Raw genomic sequence first — 24,734 nt, forward strand, 5'->3', positions numbered from 1 at the left:
ATCCAGTGTTTTTGGGGGGGTTTATTTCTTCACTGATTCATAGTTGCTTTTCTTGCAACAGATGTAATTCAAATGTACCAGTGAGAATACAGTTCAATTTTTGAAGGTATAATCAGGTTGAATTACTGAGCAAACTATCAATGAACAATTAACTGTTTAAAGTAACAATGTTCAAGTTTTAGTGTACCTAAGAATCACCCGGTGATTCCTGGGCTCCATCCCAGTCACAATGACTCAGGATCTAGGTTCCTGGGACCCAGGAATGGACATTTTTAAGAGTCTCCCTCCCCTCCGAGTGACTCTGATACAAGTAGTGCAGGAAATTACACACAGAATCACTGGCTTAAGAATACACGCAGGGGAGGGGCGCCTGGGTGGCTCAGTCAGTTGAGCATCCAACTTGGGCTCAGGTCATGATCTCATGGTTCATGTGTTCAAGCCCCACAGCTGGCTCACCGCTGTCAGCGTGTTGCCTGCTTCAGATCCTCTGTTCCCCCCTCTCCCTGCCCCTCCTGTGCTCATGCTCTCTCTCTCTTTCTAAAAAAAAAAAAAAAAAGCAATAAAAAACAAATAATAATAATAAGCATTAAAAAAGAATACACACAGGGGAAGGTTGGGAGTTTGTTGGTTATGGACTTTATTACCTTTTGGTCATATGAGGTCTGGTAAGAAATGAAATCTTTACTTTCTCAATCTCTCTCTCTCTCTCTCACACACACACACGCACACACATACACACACATCATGCTGTTGCAGAGAAAGCAAACATTTTGCTTTGGCTGCCATGATCAGTCACAAACATTTATTTATATAGAGATTATTATTCTTTAGGGATTTCAGTTTTGTTGTATTTTGCTCTTTTCCAAGCAAGCACCTCTGACGTTCCTAACCAACTAAGCACCTGAAATTTCATTTAATTTCCTCTTTTCTGTAGAAACTGAGATTGTCTTGAAAGTGGTCTCTGAGGTCTGCAAGAAGTGGGCAGAAGATAGACTGAAGGAGGCCAGAAAATTCTATTGCCTCTGAAAATTCTAAGCCCTTGAGATGCTCTCACCCTGGAGTTACTACCACGGCCCTTTGAAACTCAAATTAGCTTTTGAGGCGTTTAACTTTCCAGGAATTGCTCACCTTTGCTCAGCTTCAGGAAACAGCTTTTATTTTTCTCCTTGGAAGTTTATTTTGAACACAAGGTTTCTTTCTCATGGAACCCTTCAGCTCTTGCATGTGTGGTGGCGTGGCTGGCGCTTCACACATGTGGCCCTCTTGTAAGCTGAGGGGAGGGCTGTGGCCCTGAGGTCTCACCCCTACCCAGATGCCTGCGGCGGGCCGACTGTTGAGGACCCTACTGTCTAGGGCTACCGTCTGGCCGCTCAAGGAGGCAACACCTACAGGCACCTATGGCTGAGCAGGGGCTCATCACTTCAGGGTCAAGTCCATGAAGACAATTTATTCACCTGATAAGTAGAAAATCCCAGGGGGCGCCTGAGTGGCTCAGCTGGTTAAGCGTCTGACTTCAGCTCAGGTCATGATCTCATGGTCCGTGGGTTCGAGCCCTGCGTCGGGCTCTGTGCTGACAGCTCAGGGCCTGGAGCCTGTTTCGGATTCTGTGTCTCCCTATCACTCTGACCCTCCCCTGTTCGTGCTCTGCCTCTTTCTGTCACAAAAATAAATAAACATTAAAAAAAATTAAAGGGGCGCCTGGGTGGCTCAGTCGGTTAAGCGGCCAACTTTGGCTCAGGTCACGATCTCGCGGTCCGTGAGTTCGAGCCCCGCATCAGGCTCTGTGCTGACAGCTCAGAGCCTGGAGCCTGTTTCAGATTCTGTCTCCCTCTCTCTCTGCCCCTCCCCTGTTCGTGCTCTGTCTCTCTCTGTCTCAAAAATAAATAAATGTTAAAAAAAAATTAAAAAGAAAAAAGAAAATCTCTGCTAGTGTGAAAGTAACAAATAAGTGTCTTTCATTCTCTTCTTTTAAGTGGCAAATAGAGTCATTCATTCACTGACAGTCACTTATTACTTATGCCAAATGTTTATCGTTACCACATGCTGTACACTGGCATGGAAACAAAATCAGAGGGTCAGTTTTAAAGAAAAAAACTTTATGAGGTGCCTGGGGGGGTTCAGTCCATTAAGCATCTGACTTGGGCTCAGGTCATGATCTCACAGTTCTTGAGCTCAAGCCTCGCGTCGGGCTCTGTGCTGACAGCTCAGAGCCTGGAGCCTGCTTCGAATTCTGTGTCTCCCTCTCTCTCTGCCCCTCCCCTCCTCACACTCTGCCTCTCTGTCTTGCTCTCTCTCAAAAATAAACATTAAAAAGAATATTTAAAAAAGGAAAAAAAGCTTTATTGAGGTATAATTTACATACAATAAAATTCACCCATTGAAAGTGTACCATTTGATGACTTTTGACAAATGGATACACTCCTGTAAACATCACCACAAATAAAATATAGAACAATTCCATCAATCCAACCCAAAAAGTCCCTTCGTGCCACTTCCCAGTCAGTTCCTCACCATCCATGCAAATTTCCCTGCAGCCCTAGGCCTCATTGGTCACCTTCTAATGCTATAGCTTACTTTTGCCTAATGAACTTCATAGAAGTGAGATATGCAGTTTGTATTCCTTTGTGTCTGGCCTGTTTTGCTCAATACGATATTTTCAAGATTCATCCATGTTGTACGATCAACAGTTCTGCTTTTGATTGCTGAGTAGTATTCCATTGTATAGATATAACAGAATTTGTTTAGCTATTTTCCTGCTTATAAACATATTTAGGTTGTTTACATTATTTGAGTACTAGAAATCAAGCCGCTATCAATCTAGTTTCTACAAACAATTATATTAAAGAGTGGGGGTGGAGGATTGTTAAGACTTAAAGGGCTTTGAAAGGCGTATCCCCAAATGTAATGTGTGGAGCTCTTTGGATCCACACTGTATTGGAAAAAAATATCTTAGAGACAATTTAAGAAAACTGAATATGAAATAAGTATTAGATAATATTAAAAAATTCCTATTAATTCTATTAATTATGATAATAGTATTGTGGTTTTTCATTCTTTCTTCACAGTCCCTGTCCGTTAAAGACACAGTATCCAGAAGTATTTACAGGTGGAATCATATGGTGTCTGGGACTTGCTTTCAAATACTACAGCGTGCGTGTGCATGCACACGCACATACACATACACACACACGTACATACTCACAGGAAAAAGGTGAAAATAGCATGGCAAAATGTTGATCATTGTTGAAGTTAGATCTTGGGTGAATGGGGGTTGAGTGCACCATTCTCTCTAGTGTATGTTGAAAATTTTCCATAATAGAAAGGTTTTTTTTTTTTTTAAGTTTATTTTGAGAGGGATCCAGAGAGCAAGACAGGGGCAGAGGAGAGAGAGGGATAGAGAGAATCCCAAACAGGCGCCATACTGTCAGTGCAGAGCCCGATGTGGGGCTTGAACTCACTAACCGTGAGATCACGACCTGAGCTGAAATCGAGTCAGACGCTTATAACGACTGAGCCACCCAGGGGCCCCAGACCTGGATTTTGAAAAAGGGGTCCTATAGCTTCTCAGAGCTTCAGTTCCCTAATCTTTAAGTGGGGGCTAACAATTTATTACAACGATAAAAAATTGGAAGTAGTCTCAGAGTCCATCAGTAGGAGACCGGTCAAGTAAAATACATTCCTAAATACGAATACTCTATAGCCATTAAAAATGATGTATCTGTATATTTGTTGATGTGGAAAGCTGTTTTCAACATACTATGAATGAAAAAAGCAGGCTAGAGAGGCAACTGTGGTAAGAGATCATTGAGGCAAATTATACAAGTGGACAGTTATATGAAAGATATATTTACTAAAATATTAATAATGGTTATCTCTGGGTAGTGAGATTTAGGGTGTTTTTAAAATTTTTCTTTATAATTTTCTATATTGCTTAATTTTATTTGCAATAAGCATGTATGAGTCTCTGCAAAATAATGAAGCTACTAAAAATAAACTAATACAACCTGTTTTTCTTGAGAATGACATGAGAGTGGATGGATATGTTGAGAAATTATAAAGCGTTATTACATAAATTGAAGATATTAGGATTAATGTTAGTATTTATTACCCCAATCTTTTCTGGCAGTATCCTAGAAATTTTCAAAGAAACACAGTAAGAGAAAGTAATGACAGCTCCATAGACACACAACCAGCCTGACCATGGTGAAAAGGTAAACTCCTTAGAAGTGAAAGAAATCTGGAGTAAAGTGGAGGGCACAGGTTTCTTTCAGAGCCTTGGGCTTAAGTCCTGGCTGTCTCAATATCTGTGTCTCCTTGGATGCATTATTTAAACTCTCACTCTCTATTTCTTTATCTGCAAAAGGGGAAGAATAATAATAACACTGATCTCATTTGGCTATGAGAATTAAATGAGTCTAAGTACTAAAGTACTGGACATTTGGGGGCGCCTGGGTGGCTCAGTCAGTTGAGCATCCAACTTAGGCTCAGGTCATGATCTCGCAGTTTGTGAGTTCAAGCCCTGCGTCAGGCTCTGTGCTGACAGCTCAGAGCCTGGAGCCTGCTTCTGATTCTGTGTCTCCCTCTCTCTCTCTGCCTCTCCCCCGCTCATGCTCTGTCTCTCTCTGTCTCAAAAATAAAGATAAACATTAAAAAAAATTTAAAGTACTGGACATTTGGCATATTGTAGAGTTGCATTACATTTTTGTTCCCCTCTTCCCCTTTTTCTTTCTTACCACTAGTGTGGATGCAGATGGCAAGATGCTTTACATATTGTGAACCCACTGGAGAAAGAGTAATTATAGTAAAACCAAAGGGGTTGTGAAGTGTTTGTAGTTTTGTGGGTTTTTTTTTTGTTTTGTTTTTTTTACATGAGGAAGAGATAAGGAGTTGGCATTTACTTAGATGATGTTTTGACTCTGGTAAGCTGAAGCGGTCAAGAAAAGAAGGAAGAAGGAAGGAGAAGAAGAAGAAGAAGAAGAAGAAGAAGAAGAAGAAGAAGAAGAAGGAGGAGGAGGAGGAGGAGGAGGAGGAGGAGGAGGAGGAGGAGAGGGGAGGTGGAGAAGAAGGAGGAGGAGGACAAGGAGAAAAGAATGGACTACTTCTGGATGTATCTAGGTTGAGAGACGGGGGGACAGGAGATCAAGACAATCAGGTTTTCTTTTGCATTGTCCCATTCACCACAGTAGGAAAAAAGACCCAGGACATCAGATGCTCTGTCCTGAAGAAAAGATAGTGTAATAGGTTGGTGCCTCCTGTTTTTTTTTTTTGTTTGTTTTGTTTTGTTTTGTTTTGTCTCTCGAGTAGGGAAATAGGGTAGAGGAGGTGGAAAAACCCCAAATGTGCGGGATCTGGTTCTTTCCTATCATGCTCCAGGTGGATGTTCAGAGCAGAGGTACTGCTCACTGTAGTAGGCTGCTCTTGAACCTCACCCATTCACTTCCCAGAGAAAATTCCCCCTCAAGTACACCTTAGATTTTAATTTTATTCCCATTACCTGGATTCACTTCTAGGTATATTTCTGTGATCAGAACAAACAGGAGGCAGTAAAAAGGAGCCTGGGTCTTGTAGCTGTTAAAGACTCCCAAATGCACATAAAAGAATGGAGTTGTATCCTTATCTTACAACATATATGAAAAATAACTCAAAATGGATTAAAGACCTAAATGTAAAACCCAAACTATAAAAGTCCTAGAAGAAAACACAGGGAAAAAACTTCATGACTTTGGACTTGGCAATGATTTTTTGGATCTGACACCAAAAACACAGGCAACAAGAACAAAAATAGACAAATAAGACTACATCAAACTTAAAACTTTTGTGCATCACAAAGAGATAAATATTGTATGATTCCACTTATATGAAGTATCTAAAATAGTCAAATTCATAGAAGGGTGCCTGGATGGCTCAGTCGGTTGAGTGTCTGACTCTTGGTTTCCACTCAGGTCATGATCTCATGGTTTGTGGGTTCAAGTCCTGCATCAGGCTCTGTGCTAACAGCTCAGAACCTGGAGCCTACTTCAGATTCTGTCTTCCTCTCTCTTTGCCCCTCCCCCGCTTATGCTCTGTCTTTCTCAAAAATAAACATAAAAAAATTTTTTTAATCAAATAAAATAGTCAAAATCATAGAAACAGAAAGTAGAAATGTGGGTGCCAGGAGCTGGGGGGAGAGGGAAAGGGGAGTTGTTGTTTAATGGGTACAGAGTTTCAGTTTTATAAGATGAAAAACTTCTAGAGATTCGCTACACAACAATGTGAATATGCTTAACACTACCAAACTGTACACTTAAAAATAGTTAAGACAGTGGAGTGCCTAGGTGACTCAGTCAGTTGAGTGTCTGACTCTTGATTTTGGCTCAGGTCAATATCTCATGGTTTGTGAGATTGAGCCCTGTGTCAGTGTGGAGCCTGCTTGGGATTTTTTCTATCCCTCTCTGCCCCTCTCACGTGATCTCTCTCTCTCAAAATAAATAAACATTTAAAAATAGTTAAGATGGTGAATTTTGTTATGTATTTTTAAAATCACAATTAAGGGGCGCCTGGGTGGCTCAGTCGGTTAAGCGTCCGACTTCGGCTCAGGTTGTGATCTCGCGGTCCGTGGGTTCGAGCCCCGCGTTGGGCTCTGTGCGGACAGCTCAGAGCCTGGAGCCTGTTTCAGATTCTGTGTCTCCCTCTTTCTCTGACCTCCCCTGTTCATGCTCTCTCTCTCTGTCTCAAAAATAAATAAATGTAAAAAAAACTTTTTTTAAAATCACAATTAAAAGAATAAACAGACATCTAAATGACTTTGGTGTAATGTGTCCCCTCACTAGCCTGTTCCTCAAACCTTGTGGAAAATCATCAGGGCCTGGATAAGGTCTCCTAGAAGGCTTCTTTGGGCATCTCAGCTCACCCTTTCACTCCTCCCTCCTCCCAAGTCCTACTCACCCTGTCTACTGCTCATTTGGCACTTGAACACATGTTGCTTTGTACTGTTAGCTACCTTTATATAGTTATTTGTAGAAACGCATGTCCTTGTATCTCCCCCATTGTTATGTTATACTTCAATATTTAACATTTACAAGCACTTATGCCCACCTCATTTGAGCTTCCAACCCTGGAGAATAAGCACAGAATGGAAGTTTGGCTTATGGGTATGTTTATGTGAATACTAATTGTAGCTGTAGGTTAAATTCCAAAAAGTTTTTCTTTTGTTTGACATATTCTTTTGCTTCACTTCAGTGATCTTTTTGCAACGTTCCCTATATTGAAATGAATAAACTGAGGTCTACAGAGAAGCTTAGTCATTTGTCCATGGTCACATAGCACAAGGATGAAGGCTCTCTTTCTGGGCCACTGTCCCTAACTCAGCCTTGCTGATAGTAAGTCAGCAGACATTTGCTTGCTCAACTGGGTAGCTCATTGGACTGTTAGCTGCTGCCTAGGTTTTGCAGCTTACAAAGTTTAAGACAGCTAACATGGGGAAAAGAATGTCAAAAACTGAAATGAATTCATGTTTGATAAGCCCCCAGGTCACCCAATTTTCGTTTCTTCAAAACGAAGGGTCTCTTAATGTTGTATGACATGATTATTTTATTAAAAATCCTAAAATACAGATAAAAATGTAAAAACATCCATTATTCCCCACACTCAGATTGTCATCATCAACACCTTGAAGTATATCCTTCTAGACATCTCCTGCACTTATTCATGCATCTGTTAGAAATTAGAGCATAGGTAATACTGTTTTCTCATAGCTTTTTATCATTTAAGAATACACTGTAGGGGCACCTGGGTGGCTCAGTCGGTTAAGCGTTGACTCTTGATTTTGGTTCAGGTAGTGATCTTATGGTTGGTGGGTTTGAGCCCCTTGTTGGGCTCGCTCTGTGCTGACAGCTCTCTCCCTCCCTCTCTCTCTGCCCCTTCCCTGCTTGTGTTCTCTCTCTCTCTCTCTCTCAAAATAAAAAACTTAAAAAAAAAGGGACATATTGTAAACATCTTTGTATGTTAGCAGAGATAATAGGTCCGTCAATTAAAGAATCAAGTTGATCTATTTCTTTAAATATAAAAAAAGGATAAAAAGAATTAAAATGATCAATTCTCTATTAATATTTCCAATCTTTTGCTATATAGTTAGGTTTATACAATATGCTAATTTTACATCCTGTTTTTTTCACTTAACATAGGCAAGTTTTATTCTAAAAATTCTTCAAATACACACTTGTTAAAACTTTGGAAAATACAGAAAACTGTAGAAAGAAAAACAGAAATCCCCTGCAATTTTCCTGTGTGATATAATGCTATAATATTTTGATATATTTCTTTCCAGTTGTTTACTCTGCTTATTTTGTTATTTAGTGTGCTTACTTTAATGAGTTATAGCTATAGTCTAAAAAACAGGATTATACTGTATTTACGATTTTGATGCAGCTTTTAAAAATCGACACTAACATCAGGATTTTTTTATATCATTAAGCATTCCTCAAAAATGTGTTTTCAAAGGAGGTATATAAAATTCTACCTTACCAACATAACTTTAAAATGTTATTCAAAAATTTTATCTTTTTATTAATAATTTTTTTTGATGTTTATTTATTTTTGAGAGAGAGAGAGAGAGAGAGAGAGCAGGAGAGGGTCACAGAGAGAGAGAGAGGGAGACACAGAATCTGAAGCAGGCTCCAGGCTCTGAACTATCAGCACAGAGCCTGATACAGGGCTCGAACTCACAAACAGTGAGATCAGACCTGAGCCGAAGTCGGACACTCAACCAACTGAGCCACCCAGGAGCCCCCAAAATTTTACCTTTTTAAAATGATTACATGCTTAGTGTAAAAACTCAACTAATACAGAAATTTAACATTAAAAGTGAATGTTTCCCATAAATTGGGTTGCTAGATTTAGCAAATAAAAATACAAGATACCCAGTTAATATTTGTGACCACTTACATTAAAAAAATTGTTACTGGGGTGTCTGGGTGGCTCAGTCGGTTAACAGTCTGACTCTTCGTTTTGGCTCAGGTCATAGTCTTGTGGTTGGTGGGTTTGAGCCCCACGGCAGATTGTCAGTGTAGAGTCTGCTTGGGATTCTCTCACTCCCTCTCTGGCTGCCCCTCCCCTGCTTCCTCTCTCTCTCTCTCTCTCAAAATAAATAAACATTTTTTAAAAATGTTGTTTACCTGAAATCAAGTCTAACTGGTTATCCGGTTTTTATGTGGCAACCCTACCATAACCCCACCTTCCTTAACCATTGGTATATATTCCCCCAGATATTTTGCTATGCATATATTCCAAGCACATACATAAACATATACACTTACTATACTTTTTATATAGATACAAAAGAGATCATGGTATATATACTGTTTAATAATTTGTTTTTTTAAAAAAACTCAATCTTCTGTATCTTGTCATGTTAATTCATATAGGCCTATTTCATTGTTTAAACGGTGGTGTAATATTCTATAGCATAAATATAGGCAAAGCCTTATGGTTGGTCATTCAGATTGTTCCCAATTTTTCAGCATTACCAAAAATTCTGTAGTGATCATCCTACATATATCTTTGGTCATCCTTTTTAGTTATCTGTATGATACCTAAGATGCAAGGTGCACATTTAAAATTTAATGGCCTTTACCAAAACACCCTCCTGAAAGGTTTTTACGAATCTGTAATCCTATCAACATTGTATGAAATTGTGTTTTTCTTCACATCTTGTAGAATACTGGCTATGATCAATCTTTGCCAAATTGACAGATAAAAATGATATTGCACTTTTGTTTTAATTTGCATTTCTTGATTATTCATGGTATTCAAAATATTCTCATACATTTACAGGCCATTTATATAATTTTTCTTGTCAATTGCCCATTCATGTCCTTTACCAATTTTTCCTTTAGATTGTTTTTTCCTTGGTTATCCTAATAGCTGTTTGTTTGTTTACTTATTTATTATTTATTTTTAAAATTTTTATTTATTTTTTATTTTTTTTTAACGTTTATTTATTTTTGAGACAGAGAGAGAGACAGAGTATGAACGGGGGAGGGGCAGAGAGAGAGGGAGACACAGAATCAGAAGCAGGCTCCAGGCTCTGGGCCATCAGCCCAGAGCCCGATGCGGGGCTCGAACTCACGGACCGTGAGATCGTGACCTGAGCTGAAGTCGGCCGCTTAACCGACTGAGCCACCCAGGCGCACCTATTTTTAAAATTTTTTAAGAGAGAGAGAGAGCATGAGCAGGGGAGAGAGGCAGAGGGAGAGAGAGCGAATCTTAAATAGGCTTCATGCTCAGCACAGGGCCCAGCACGGGGTTCGATCCCATGACCCTGGGATCATGACCTGTGCTGAAATCAAGAGTTGGATGCTCAACTGATTGCACCACCCAGGCGACCCAAGAGCTGTTTATTTATTAAATGATGATATTAGTACTCTGTCCTGTGTATTATAAATATTGTCCTTGAATTATCCTTTTGTCTTTTGATTATGCTCATGGTATTTTTTATTTTTATTTTTTAACTTTTGAAACAAAGAAGTTTTAAATAAAAAAAATTTTTTTTTAATGTTAACTTATTTTTGAGAGAGAGACACACACAGTGCAAGTGGGGGAGGCACAGAAAGAAAAGACACAGAATCCGAAGCAGGCTCCAGGCTCTGAGCTGTCAGCACAGAGCCCAACGCGGGGCTGGAACCCATGAGATGTGAGATCATGACCTGAGCTGAAGTCAGCCGCTTAACCAACTGAGCCACCTAGGTGCCCCTTAGATTTTTTATACAGGCAAAACTATAGATCTTTTCTTTGATATTATGATTGGAGATTTCTTCTTCTAAGATTATTGAAATATTCATTCAGGTTTCTTTCTAATTCTTTACTTTTTTGGTCATAGATTCATGTAAAAGTATATTGGTGAAAAGAATGAATCCACTCCTGCCCACATATATTTTTTCAACAATTCCCCTATTGGTGGACATTTGGGTTATTCCACCTTTTTACTATCATATGTATTATAGTACTTCTAACAAAAAGCTTTTTTATAAACTTAAGATTTGGGGGCTATTGTATATGAACATTATTAAGGTTACTCACATTAATTCATCTGAATTCACATCCACTCACTTTTAGGAAAAATTACATCAATTTATATTCCCAGAAGCAGTGCTGTTTGAGAGCACCTGTTTCTCCATATTCTTGCAACTAAAGCTATTATAAATGTTTTTGAAGCTTTGACAATCTGATTAGGCAAAATGTTGTTGTTTTTGAGAGACAGCACACAAGCATGCAGAGTTGGGGAGGGGCAGAGGGAGAGAGGGAGAGAGAGAATCTTAAGCAGGTTCCAAGCCCAGTGCAGAGCCGGAGGTGGGCTCATGATCGTGAGATCATGACCGTGGGATCCTGAGCTGAAACCAAGAGACAGATGTGTAACTGACTGAGCCACCCAAGCGCCCCTACCTTATTGCTGTTTTAATCCATTTCTTTAATATGGGTGGCATAATACATCTTTTAATATGTCTATCTGCCATTTGTATTTCTTCTTTTGTGAATTGCCTTTTTGTGTCATTTTTTTTCAATTGGAATTTTCATTATTTGTTTTAAATTCATTTTTTTTAGTAATCTCTACACCCAGTGTGGGGCTTGAACTCATGACCCTGAGATCAAGAGTCACACGCTCTCCCAACTGAGCCAGCTAGGCGCCCTTAAGTTTTCACTGTTTTTAAGAGTAGGACGTGCATCCCTATCTAGAAATCAAACATTGTATTCACATGATTTTCTTAATTTTTTAAAATAACTTGACTTTTTTTTTACTTCATCTAAGAGATAATGTATTTTGAATGGAATCTGGAGATTCTTTTTTTTTTTTTTTCAACGTTTTTTATTTATTTTTGGGACAGAGAGAGACAGAGCATGAACGGGGGAGGGGCAGAGAGAGAAGGAGACACAGAATCGGAAACAGGCTCCAGGCTCTGAGCCATCAGCCCAGAGCCTGACGCGGGGCTCGAACTCACGGACCGCGAGATCGTGACCTGGCTGAAGTCGGACGCTTAACCGACTGCGCCACCCAGGCGCCCCGGAATCTGGAGATTCTAACGGAATCTAAGAGAAGCTGAATAACCAGGACTCAAAGTAATAGGAACTTCTCTCTCCTAAGCCTTCAGGTCTCTCATCTTTGTTTCTCTCTGCCTTGTGGCTCTCTTTCTGCAGATGGGCATTATTTTGTTTTCAAGGGTGCCCCACAAAGATAGTCTCTTTTCTGTATTTCTATCACTGACTTTCAAGTAAACAGCCCAGGCCTGTTCCACAAACTCATTGAGTTCAGTTCCAAATTCCTGAGAGAGAGAGAGAGAGAGAGAGAGAGAGAGAGAGAGAGAGAGAATCTGATTGGCTGATCCTAGGTTGAGCATATCCCTTTTGTCCAATCAAATGGAGGCTAAAGGAAAGGGCAATATAGGATACATATGGCTGCTGGAGGCCACATAGAGGGTCATTAATAGTTGGCAGAAAAGAGATCATCACAGTTTGGATATATACCCAAAAGGTTTCTACTACAAGTTGCTATTATCATATAATGTAGCATAACATCTATTTGGACTCTGTCTGTTCCTTGCATCGGTTATGCTGTGGCATAATCTTAGTACTAGCCGGGCTTGGCAATTCTGAATCTTAGGGACTTAGAGGTTTGGAACCAATCAAGGCTGCCCTGGTGAGATGAATCACTTTTCTCCCAGACTTTTAACTTCTAAAGATTGAATGGCTTAACTCCTTTAAGAAATTTTAAACTGAACTAGTCTGGGGATCTGGGGTTAATTTAAATTTCTTATATGTGATCACCAGCCCAAGAAATTCAGAAAGAAACTGGCTGGTTGTATGATATCCCAGGCAGCGGCATCTCTGGGCAAAGTACCTGACATAGTTCTGAGATAATACCTAGAAGCCCTTTTGGAATACTGCCATCAATCAGCTTTTTGTCCTTAGGGTGGTGTTCAGCAATTTGTTCTTTTGTCTCTCAACTAGTCCTTCTGCATGTCCTCTTTCCAACAAAATAAAACAAAGCTGCAGAGCCATTATAGCAGAACCATGCATGTTAATAATCCCCCAGATTCAAGTGGAGATTCACATTTCTGTGAGTATCCTGACGGGTAACACCTCATTTTCTCCATTTAATATCTCATCCCGCAAAAGAACAATTCAATGGAAGGTGGAGCGGCTGGTTCTTCCTTCACACCTAATGTGCCAGCCACCTTGGTCAGTGTTTTTGCATAGTGGTTAGGGATGGGTCAGTCTTCTATTGTGTGTGACTGTCCCAAGATTTGCAGAAGATTATCATCCTCAGTCCTCAGGGAATTAATGGCCAGGGTACCACATCCAATCTCATGAGAACCCCAAATGTCCCCACAATGTTCAGAATTCACTTTAGGAGTAGTTATACTCTTTTGAGATAACTTCTGTCATAAACTGAAGTTCTGGGCCACTTGGGTCTCTTATTTGCAAGGATCTCTTTGCATTATGTGGGCTGTTTATGAGTGAGTCAAGACTTTAATACTACATGGTGTTGGCCAAGAGTTGTTAGTTTATCTTGGGTCAGCATTCTTTTTTTTTTTTTTTAATTTTTTTTTTTTTTTAACATTTATTCATTTTTGAGACAGAGAGACACAGAGCATGAACAGGGGAGGAGCAGAGAGAGAGGGAGACAAAGAATCTGAAACAGGCTCCAGGCTCTGAGCTGTCAGCACAGAGCCCGACACGGGGCTCGAACTCACGGACCGTGAGATCATGACCTGAGCCGAAGTCGGACGCTTAACCGACCGAGCCACCCAGGCGCCCCTCTTGGGTCAGCATTCTAATGGAGTTGTCAGGTTTATAACAAAATAACATTTTCTTCTTTTGGGTCCTAGGTCAACACAACATTAATCCATGGATATTGCAAGTTAAGACACTTAGTTTTAGTTAATAGAGTAATATCAATTTCTGATTATTTTGTATGTAAGGCCAAACTGAACTCAAAGTATAAAAGGAATTGTAGTAGGATATAGTGGGTACAGTGCTAGACTGGGAGTTTGAACACCCCTTACTGGTTGTGTAATCTTGGGTAAATCAGTTCCCCCCTCTTGGTTTCAGTTTCTTCATCTGTAAAATGGGGGAGGTTGGGCTAGGCAGTCTTAGATTTCTTTCAGTTCTAATACTGGGATTTTTATAATCTGTGTTCCCATTCCACCATCCATAAGATTGGGACAATATGTGTTCACCCCTGAAATAGAATTTTCCTCAATATTAGTAACATATTCCAATATTGTGGTCACCCAAAAATTAGGCCTTGGCAATGATTTAAGTTCTGCTCAGGTCTTAGAGGCCTAAGAACAGTTTCTTATAAAAAAAGTTCAGAACTATTATATGAGTTTGTAAGTATTCTAACTATCTGCTGTTAAAGTTATCTCCCATAGTATATCACTGGAGAAGGGTGGTCCCTTAGTAGGAAAAGAGAAAGGGCATATATTTCATATTGTAATAGAGAACAAGGAAGGGAAATGAAGTAGAAGGGGAGTCAGGTAAAGAAATATCCTGGGCTACTTGTATCATTGTTTATTTCCAGAGTCGTCTTATGTTTATGGCCACAATACTAGTTATCACTTCTTGAAGTGTTTTTTATGGAACAGGCGCTGTGTTGAGTTTACATTTTTTATCTCATTTAATTCCTACAGCAGTCCTATCTGGGCAGGCACTATGATTATCAATAACTGGCAGAATGAGAATCCTAAATGTGTGTGATCCAGAACCCAGGCTTTTAAAGATATTTTATTTTACTAACAGAAAGAGAATACTGTCCCTTTGTAAAACCTCCTAGCAACCCAGACACTACGGTTCACTTATTCTAGTGCTGTGTTGTTGAAATTGTTATGGAAAACATAACCCATTAGGAAACTGAAAGCTGGTTTTTAGTTTGGCTGCTCTGTATTTTTGGACAAGACATATAAGCTTTCCGGATCTCACTTTCCTTATTAGTAAAGCAGGGAGCTACTTGAAGGCAGAAGACCATTTCTTCCTCATCTTTTCCTCTTTGGATGTGGCGGTGTTGAACAAATAGGAATGCAAGGGGGTAGACAAAATGGTCCCTACGCTGCCTTTCTCATTCTTTGATCTCGAAATGGGGCCTTCACCAGGCAGGTGTACCAAATTTACAGCAGTATTTTGCTTCCTATTTTAAAAACAGAACAAGGCATGCCAAATCCTCGTGACTTACTTAACCTTTGTTTTGAGAGGGCTGGTCTTGACAGAGTGGGTGGGAGGATATGTATGTTGCTGTCTGGACTTCTGATTGATGTTTGTGTCGAGGCCTCCTTAACTTCCGAGACTTGACATTGCTGTTGCATAACAGAAACGGCACTAACAAATTGTAGTAACCATCGCCGAGGATGGCTGGTAACCAAGCGTTCACGGCACTTACCGACCCGGAAAAACAGCTCTTAAAACTTGTGCAATCAAGCCCTTCCAGGACAAGGGGCAAAGCCCTGGCCGAGAGGACTGCGTCCTGCCTGCACTTTGGTACTCGACCTTGCCATGGTCTCTTCTCCCGAACTTGTTTTCTCACCTGCAAAATGGTGGAGTTGCGGTGGACCAAGATCCCGGAGCTTCTCCCCAAACCCCGGACTTTAACTCCTCCCCTTGAAAGTGGGGGCGGAGAGAGGAGAAGGTCAGGCCAGGAGTCACCCTCAGCCGCCGAGCGGTCCCTTTCCTCTTTGCCACTCCCCGCCCCCTCGCTCCACCTCGGTGAGGTCACGCGGGAGACGTCACGAGGTTGTGACGCCACTGAGGGGCGGGACTCCGGGAGAGGAAGGGGCGGGGCCCAGGCGGGCGGCGCTTGCGCAGTGGGCGCGGCGCGGGAGGAGGCGGAGGCGGCAGAGAAGCGAGAGGCGGCGGCGGCGCAGGCGGCGGCGCTGGGGGGGGTGGGAGGGGGGGGGAGCGAGAGAGTGAGTGAGTGGCTGAGTGAGTTTATCCCTATGAGGCGGTGAGAGGCCCGGGGCCTACCTTAAAGGAGCGGGGTCGCGGCGCCAGCTAGCAGCGAGCCCCCTCCCGGTCCCCGGGCCCGGCGGCGCGGCGGCGGCGGCGGCGGCTCGGTTGTGAGGAGGCGGGGAAGCGGGTGTCCGGCCCCAGCCATGGAGGGCATGGACGTGGACCTAGACCCTGAGCTGATGCAGAAGTTCAGCTGCTTGGGCACCACCGACAAGGACGTGCTCATCTCTGAGTTCCAGCGACTGCTCGGCTTCCAGCTCAACCCGGCCGGCTGCGCCTTCTTCCTGGATATGACCAACTGGTGAGCCGGCCCCATCGCGCCAGCACTGGGGCCCGCGGGGAAGGGAAGGGACACCCGAGCCCAGCGGCAGGGCGGGCCGGGCGGGCGGGCGCTGAGGGGCACCCTCTTCCCGGGGCGTGGAGGGAGAGTGGGGGAGCCTTAGGGACATGGGAGAAATTTGGGGGCTGAGCAAGAGTAGAGAGGACGTACTAGGGGAGTGGGGGGCCACGGAGTGCAGGAGGGGCGGAAGGGAGACTGGGGAGGGCTTCCCGAGGTTCTGCGGAGAATTAGGGGCCGAAGAACATGAGAAGAGGAGAAAGACTTGAGTATCGAGACCATAGGGGTGGACCTGTGAGCAGGAGGGCTGTGGTGTTGGTGAAGAGTACACAGCACAGGAAATCTGAATTTGGGGAGTGGGGGGAAAGCCTGGGGTATGGAGTTAGGGTCGAGGAAGACAGGGATGAGAGGAAACTCCGGGAGAGAATTAGGTGTTCTGGAAGAACGTGGGGCACTGGAGAGACTTGGGAGTTAGGAGATGAGAACAGATACTATGCGCGCGCGCGTGTGTGTTGTGTTTCTTCATTCGAAGACAGGGAAAAAGGAAACATATTTTGGGGAAGGACAAGTGAGTACGGTAAGAGAGCTGACTTTCCGAACAGTTGTGCCAGGGAGGAGTGGGATCTGCTAGTAGATCTAACGGAGGACCGGGAGTGCTTGGGGGCAGGGTCTGGGAAAGCCTTAGGAAAAGTGGAGGAAAGGAGATTATCTTGGAGGAGGGAACTTTCTGGGAGAACTGGAGCCCTGGACTCCAGAATGCCAGAATGGAGAGGGGCTTATCTGAAATAAGACTGGGTTGTTTGGGAAAATGGAGAACTTGGCTTAGGAAAACTAGGAACCAAATCTTTTGGCTTGGAGTCTCCTTGTAGAATTGGGGCAGAAGACCATGGCGCTTAGACCAAAAGGAGTGTTTCTTGGCTTTGGATGTAGCCCTCGCTATTTTTGATAAGCAAGGCTTTCTCCTTGTTCTCTGAGGAGGGGTTGTTGAATTCACTCACTTAGGGTGAGTGGTAAAGTACAGACCATTAGACTTCTTCTGAAAAGATTTCAGGTGAAACAACTCATTTTTCTTTGGTCGGAAAGCCATGGGATGAGTGCCCTTTGCTCTCTGTGTTTGGGCATTCAGTCCCCTGACATGTGGAATCTTGTTTCTCTTGGCATCACTTATACAACCAGCTTCCCCTTTATTCCATGTCCACTGAATGCCTCAGGCAATGCCAGAAAAAAGAGGCTGTAAGCTTAGTCTTTATCCCATTTCTCATCTAGTCCTGTCTGGAATGGTGCTCGTCTTACTTGTAGCTATGGTCACACCAAAGATGATGTGTGAATTTTTTTTCTGTGTAGCATCATTGGTGGGTCTTACTATTTTATCTTTAAACTTGATTGTTACAGCAAGAGTGGGATTGAATTGCTAGATGTTTAGAAAACTTTTTGAGGCATTGAATGCGAGAGATAGTCTTTATAATTAAAGAAGCATTTATGATCCCCACTTACATCTTTTTACATCTGGGAAGAGAGGGACTACAGCCTGCAGTAGTTTTCTGAACACCAACTTACGGTGTTTAAATAGTCCTTGATAGGGGTTATTGAAAACACTGAGAACAGGTATTACCCTAGTGAAATTTAGAAGTAAAGCTATATCTTGACGAGGGTTGTTCTCTTGCCTGCCAGCTTCCCACCCCCAGCTCTTTTTCTTCCTTGTTTACACTAGTTCAGCATAGGAAACTTGGCATATTGTTGCTGCCAGTTTGGTAGGGGAGGATCATTATTTCTCCCCACCCCCTTGTGAGTCGTACCATTTAAACCCTGCCCTAATAAGTTTTTAGTTCTTTAGAGTCAGTATTTATTAGTATAATTATTGTGGCTACAAAACCAGTGTAATGAATTTTATGTGTTTGAGGTGTGTGTGTTTAACATCTAAGATTGTTTTTAGGTTTTGTGAAAGGTGAGGCCCAGTGTGGGTAAGAAAAAAATAACTTAAAAATTATAGTTGCGTTATAAAAATTTTATTTGAATTTTTTATAAAAAATTATTAAGCTCAATGGCACAGAGTAGCATGTATTCTAATGATGTAGCATCTCTGTATGAAACAAGGTGTGATACATTTCTGAGCAAAGTAGTGAGCCATTAAAAGATGTATTCAGGTTTTTTCTTCTTTTTTTAATTTTTTAATGTTTATTTATTTTTGAGAGAGAGATTGAGAGAGTATGAGCGGGTGAGGGTGAAGAGAGAGTGAGACCCAGAATCTGGAGCAGGCTCCAGGCTCTGGGCTGTCAGCACAGAGCCCAATGCAGGGCTCAATCCCACGGACTGAGAGATCATGACCTGAGCTGTGGTCTGACGCCCAACCAACTTAGCCACCCAGGCGCCCCAGATGTATTCAGGTTTTAAAGCAGTTAGAAGTTAGTAGCTTCTTAGGAATGCAGGCAATTAAGTGGTAACTCAGCTTTAAGCCACCTTATTTTCTGGTTGTAAAAGTCATATTCTTTGTCTTTGATTATAAAATGAAAAATTTTTTGTGAATTGAAGGAAGTAAAGCTTACTATTCTTTTCTTTCTATTGAAAACAGTTAGCCCCAGTATTATATTTCGATTTCTATTTTGACCTGGTTAAGTTCATTAGATTTTTGTTTTAAACAAATGCTCATCTTGATTAATACAATCTAGTTAAAATAAATATAGTCATGCATGTGTACTTGGTCAAAACATTTGTCTGTGTTGTTTAAGAAATATGTGGTCTAGAAATGTATTGTTTTTAAATGTCATTTAATGTCTAACTTTGTTGAGATGGTCCTATAATATAGGTTGGCAAAATCTCTCAAATTGCTGTGATTAACCTGTTGAATTTGAGATGATTAACTTTACTGTGACTTCTTAAGTGCCTCCTATTGGTTGTAATAAATAACCACCATTCGGTTGTTTGATGACTGCTAGAAAATACTATGGTAAATTAAAAATCATTATTTTAAAACGAAGGCCATGAGTTTTCTAAAATGAAACTCAAGTTGGAAAGACTTTGCTTTTATTTTCAAAAGTAAGTATTAGCTTTTTAAGAAGCTGTCAAAAAAACTAAGTTGAATGTTTTGGCCTTGTCAATTATCTACCCTATAAACTATTTTTTTCCCCTAGTCTTTAGTTCATTGTGCATTTTGTAGATATTTCTAATTTTTAATTTGGAATGAAGTATTGTTTCAGCTTAAGCTTTTTTTTTTTTTTTAATTTTTTTTTTTTTTAACATTTGTTTATTTTTGAGACAGAGAGAGAGCATGAGCAGGGGAGGGGCAGAGAGAGAGGGAGACACAGAATCCGAAACAGGCTCCAGGCTCTGAGCTGTCAGCACAGAGCCCGATGCGGGGCTCGAACTCACAGACCGCGAGATCATGACCTGAGCCGAAGTCGACGCCCAACCGACTGAGCCACCCAGGCACCCCCAGCTTAAGCTTTTTGTAGTGTTTATACCTGAGTTGGCAGCCATGCTCCTGGGATACTTAATAAAAGTAGCCAATATTCAGTTCCTCAGTAAGTACAGAAAGTGAATAAGTGGTGTGATTAAAAAAAAAAAAAACCCAGTATGCTAAGCCAACTGAAATGATTTGTAGATTAGTATAACTTTCTATAGGTGGAATGTCTTGCAGAGACACTATTGGACAGTGAGTATAGAACCTGGAATTCTAAAACTGGAAGTTGGCTTAAGAGATTCTCCAGTTCATTCCAGTTTTTCCTGAAGAATTGCATATAATCCTTCCAAGACAGTTTATTTTTGCATCCCTGAGGGCAGAGATTTGCATGGTACCTTATTATAGTGTTTAATTACTTTTCTAGTTAGAATTATGTCAAAACTAAATCTCTCTTACTTACTACAGTTTAAACTTTTTCATTGCTTATGCCCTCCTTGGAGATGGAGACTGTCTAATAAACACCTTCCTTAAGAGGTCAGAAAGTTTCTGTTAATTGAAATCACTAAAATTTTTTCACTATTTATAATTTAAACACATTCAACTTAATGGTTTCTCATCCTTTAATGTAGTCTAATACACTTATCTTTTTTCCAGGGGAAACCGACATGATTCATAGGAGAATTTACATATGATTTTTAGAAAATTTAACATAAAACATATACCATTTTAACCAATTTTAAGCGTACAGTTTAGTGTTATGTAAGATTTCAAATTCTCTTCTGGTCCTCAAAATCATTTGTCTCTTATGTTTTTAAAGTGAGTTTTGTTCTTTAGCATTTGTGACGAGGCAAGTAACACTTCTAGATTTTATTTTTTAACACTTCTAGATTTTTAGAGGGCATTAACTTAGGAGTCAGTATTGGCCTTATTTCTCAGTTATAAGTATAAATAATAGTTGACTAGCATATAGACACTGTTGATTACTTATTTGGCTGGCCCTTTGCAGTTGTGGTGTTGCAACATTCTAGATTACCTCTTGGTGTCTTCAGGAAGTAATATACATTTTTTGGAACATTACATGTGCCCACAGTGGATGGAACAGATGTGTTCTAGAAAAGCAACTTGGAAAAACATTTTTGTACACTCATGTCCTGCTGACTTTGTCAGCATTGTCAGAGGCACCCCACTGGATAAAATAAAGGTATAACTGATGAAGTGAAATCAGGATCTAGATGTAAAAATCAGTTGTACCTTGTATTTCATAGTACCTCCCCTGCCTGGTCTTAATCCATTTTTTCAGTCACCTGCATGGTAAATGAGTTTCTGATCCACTCTCTAGTTTATGTGTATGAGTCTAGGAAAAGCCTGGCAGCCAGACTTTTGTAACATAAATCATGATATTAGTACTGGGTTCCTTGAAAAAAATGTGTGCCAAGCAGCAGTTTTAGGAAGAGGGTAGGGAAGGATTGCATAACACTCAGTGATAGAGTGTTGTACAGTCTGTAACATTTTTAAGAAGGTTGAGAGTTCTTTGGATATTCTTCTCCACTTTTTTTCTATCTTTTTTGAGTGGCACATAGAAGTTTTGGACTCTGGGTATAAAAAAAAAGTTTATAAATAGAGTATTTAGATTCATTTTAGTTTTAAAAGGAGCACAGTAAAAAGTATGTTATTGTCCTGCAGGAAGTCTTTACAAACAGTATTGCTGTGGGCCTTGTATTTCTGATCACAGATGAAGTGAAAACTAATCTCCATTATAGCTAGGATGGGTGGAGATGGTTTCTTCACCATTTCTTATCTTCCCACTCCTTCCACACAAAATTTGTGTAGCACATAACACCAAAAACTATCAACCAGACAGTATTTAAATAAATGTATTTTGAATAGCAGATAGTGTAATACAGAAGCAGAAAACAGCCTGTATTATACTTTGTGTTCTGATAGGAAAAGAACATGCCTGAAATGATGAGAGAAAAGTTTTGGAATAATGAGGAAACATTCATATGTCAGTACTGAATTAGCTGAATTTCAGAACAGGTAGAAATGGACTGAGTCAAGTAGAAGGAATGATTCACAAAGATGGAATGACTGCTGTGGGCAGGTTGCTTTCTTAGAAGTTTTGAAATGATTAGGCGATTTGAACTGATGAGAAAGTAGTGTAATACAGTTAGAGGATGTTTCCTAAGTGAAACCAGGAAGGAGCAAGTGGAGCAGAACCATCTAGAATATTGGCTTGGCTATAATGCGGTTAATGGGATCAGGAGTAACAAGACATGGAGCTTATTTTTATTTTTGGCTTGGAATATTGCTGATTTTTAAAAAATTGAGGTGAAATCGACATGAAGTTAAACCATGAGAAAATGAACAATTCAGTGGCATTTAGTGTATTCCTAGTGTTGTACAACTACCATATATATCGAGCTGAAACATTTTCATCACCCCAAAAGGAAACCCTACACCCGTTAAGCAGTTGTTCCTCATTCCCTGGACACCCAAGCCCTGGCAACCACCCAGGTCCATTTTCACCCTTTGCCTTTGACAACTACCAATCTGAATTCTTTTCCTATGGATGTACCTATTCTGAATATTTCATATAAATGGAGTCATACAATATTCGCGTCCATTTGTGTCTAGTGTCTTTCAGGCTTCATCCATGTTGTATAGCATGTGTCAATACTATGGTTGAATAATGTTTCAACAAAGTATGTGTATACCACAATTTATCCATTTGCCTCTTGATGGACATTTAAGCCATTTCCAACTTCTGGCTATTGTGAATAGTGCTGCTATGAAAATATGTGTACATGTATTTGTTTGAATACCTGTTTTTACTTCTTTTGGTTATATACCTAGGAGTTGAATGTGTAACTTTTTCAGGAACCACCAAACTGTTTTCCACAGCGGCTGGATTATTTTATAATCCTCCTAGCAATGAACAAGGGTCTGTCCCAGTTTCTCCATACTTTGCCAACCACTTGTTATTTTCATTTTTTTAATTACAGCCATTCTTATGGGTATGAAGTGGTACCTCACTGTGATTTTGATTTGTGTTTCTCCCATCCAAGTACTAACCAGGCCCGACCCTGCTTAGCTTCCGAGATCAGACGAGGTCGGGCGCATTCAGGGTGGTATGGCCGTAGACTGATTTGTGTTTCTCTAATTACTAATGATATTGAATGTCTTTTTCTATGCTTCTTGGTCAGTGCATACTTTCCTGGAGAAGTGTTTATTCAAGTCCTTTGACTTTTTTTTTAGTTGGATTGTCTTTTTTGTTCAGTTGTAAGAGTTATATATTCTGGATACTAGACCCTTATCAGATATGTAATTTGCAAACATTATTCTCCATTCTGTAGGTTGTCTTTTTATTTTTTTTGATAATGTTCTTCAGTGCACAGGTTTTTATTTTGATCAGGCCCAGCTTATCTAATTTTTTGTTGTTGCTTGTGCTTTTGGCGTTATATCTAATAATCCAAGGTCGTGAAGATTTACCTGTATGTTTTCTTCTAAGAGTTTTATGGTTTCACTTCTTAAACTTAGGTCACTGATCCATTTTGAGTTAATTTTTGCATATGGTGTGAGGTAGGAGTCCAACTTAATCCTGTGGAGCTTAGTTTTGATCATGTCACATGCTCTGGGACTGGCTTCTCATTGACTGCATTAAATATATCCTTTACTTGTATTAAATACATATTTTCTTCAGAACACCCCTAAAAATTGGGCCAGGAAAGTGTGCAAGGTTTCCTAATGGGGGAAAATATTAGGGGTGTTCTATTAGGAACCAAAATTAAATGTGTATCAATTAATTTATTTATTTTTGAGAGAGAGATAGAGCATAAGCAGGGGAGGAGCAGAGAGAGAGAGAGAGAGAGAGAGAGAGAGAGAGAGAGAGAGAGAATACCAAGCAGGTTCTGCACTGTCAGCACAGAGCCCAACACAGGGCTTGATCCACGAACCAGAAGATCATGACCTGAACTCAAATCAAGAGTCAGATGCCTAACCGACTGAGCTACCCAGGTGCCCCTAATTGTGTATTTACAAGATCAGTTTATCCTTTTCCCCATCTTACCAGCCATTCTCTCTGATTTGTCCCTGTTAATAGCTCCATTGGTCTCCTAGACATTAGGCTTGAACTGAGTTCTATCCAATGCCCTCTCTTTCCTGGACACCTCAAATCACTTGCCAAACCCTGTTCGTTTCCACTCTACAGTGCACTTTCCAACTCTTGTTTTCCATTCCCTGCACCACTACCCTAACAGGAATACTCTCCAAATTGTTTCTCTACATCTGGCTCTCTTCCTTCCAATCCATTTTGTGGACATACCACTACCAGACCAATCTTTCTAAATCACAGCTTTGATCTGGACCATTTTTTTTTGGTCAGAAACCTTTAATAATGCCCTTGTTATGTACCACATAAAGAACAGGGCTTTAGCTTGACATTCAGGGCCTTCCAAAGATTGGTCCTGGTTTATCTGCCTCTACCTTTCCTGCATACCTTTATGCTGGATATCTTGCTTCTCTCTGCTCCATTCAAGCTGGTCTGCTGCTCATTTCCCGCATATAGTTTTGCTTTCCCAATTTTAAACTTTTTTCTTCTGCCTGGAATGTTGTTCTTCCCTTTCTTATGCCTCATGAAATCCTTTTGTTTTTTTGAAATTGGGACACTAATTGTTCGTAGTAGTGCTGTCTTCTCTGAACATTGCTTTTTTGATAATATTGATCACATACGATATATACCCTGGAGAGGAAGATATACCCTAACAGCCTTTGGTTCTCCCTAAACATCGGATTCAGTAAGGTGTGAGAGTAGATGGACTAAAGACTTCATATTTAAGGAGACTTTGTGGTCCAGTACTGTTAGAAGAAACAAGTCCTATAATCTAAGCTCTTTTTCAGGCTTTTTTGTAGATTCAGTTTGCCATGAGATGTAAATGTTGTCAATATATGTGCCATGAAAGAAATTAAAATTTAAGTTAACGGCAAGAATATTGTTTCTGGAAGCAATTTGAGCCCTCTAAAGGTTGGCCC

At 40.6% G+C, this 24,734-nt stretch overlaps 1 protein-coding gene and 1 long non-coding RNA gene across 3 annotated transcripts in view; one reads left to right on the top strand and one right to left on the bottom strand.

The window, feature by feature from the left end:
• Positions 1-15,836, bottom strand: part of LOC128777745 (uncharacterized) — a 40,351-nt gene extending 24,515 nt beyond the window's left edge. Inside the window, exon 1 of the long non-coding RNA XR_008423097.1 lies at positions 15,551-15,836. This is a non-coding gene — a long non-coding RNA (uncharacterized LOC128777745). The remainder of the gene's footprint in view (positions 1-15,550) is intronic.
• Positions 15,837-15,926: 90 nt separating this feature from the next.
• ILRUN (inflammation and lipid regulator with UBA-like and NBR1-like domains) overlaps positions 15,927-24,734 on the top strand; it is a 94,319-nt gene continuing 85,511 nt past the window's right edge. The window contains exon 1 of one of the 2 annotated variants that reach the window (XM_019456821.2): positions 15,927-16,273. In XM_019456821.2, coding sequence (XP_019312366.1) covers positions 16,116-16,273 — 158 coding nt within the window. In that variant the 5' untranslated portion in view covers positions 15,927-16,115. The remainder of the gene's footprint in view (positions 16,274-24,734) is intronic. The other variant, XM_019456819.2, reaches the window with a different exon arrangement.

This window comes from Panthera pardus, unplaced genomic scaffold (genome assembly GCF_024362965.1).
Source record: "Panthera pardus isolate Hobbes unplaced genomic scaffold, ASM2436296v1 HiC_scaffold_17, whole genome shotgun sequence".
NCBI classification, from domain to species: domain Eukaryota; kingdom Metazoa; phylum Chordata; class Mammalia; order Carnivora; family Felidae; genus Panthera; species Panthera pardus.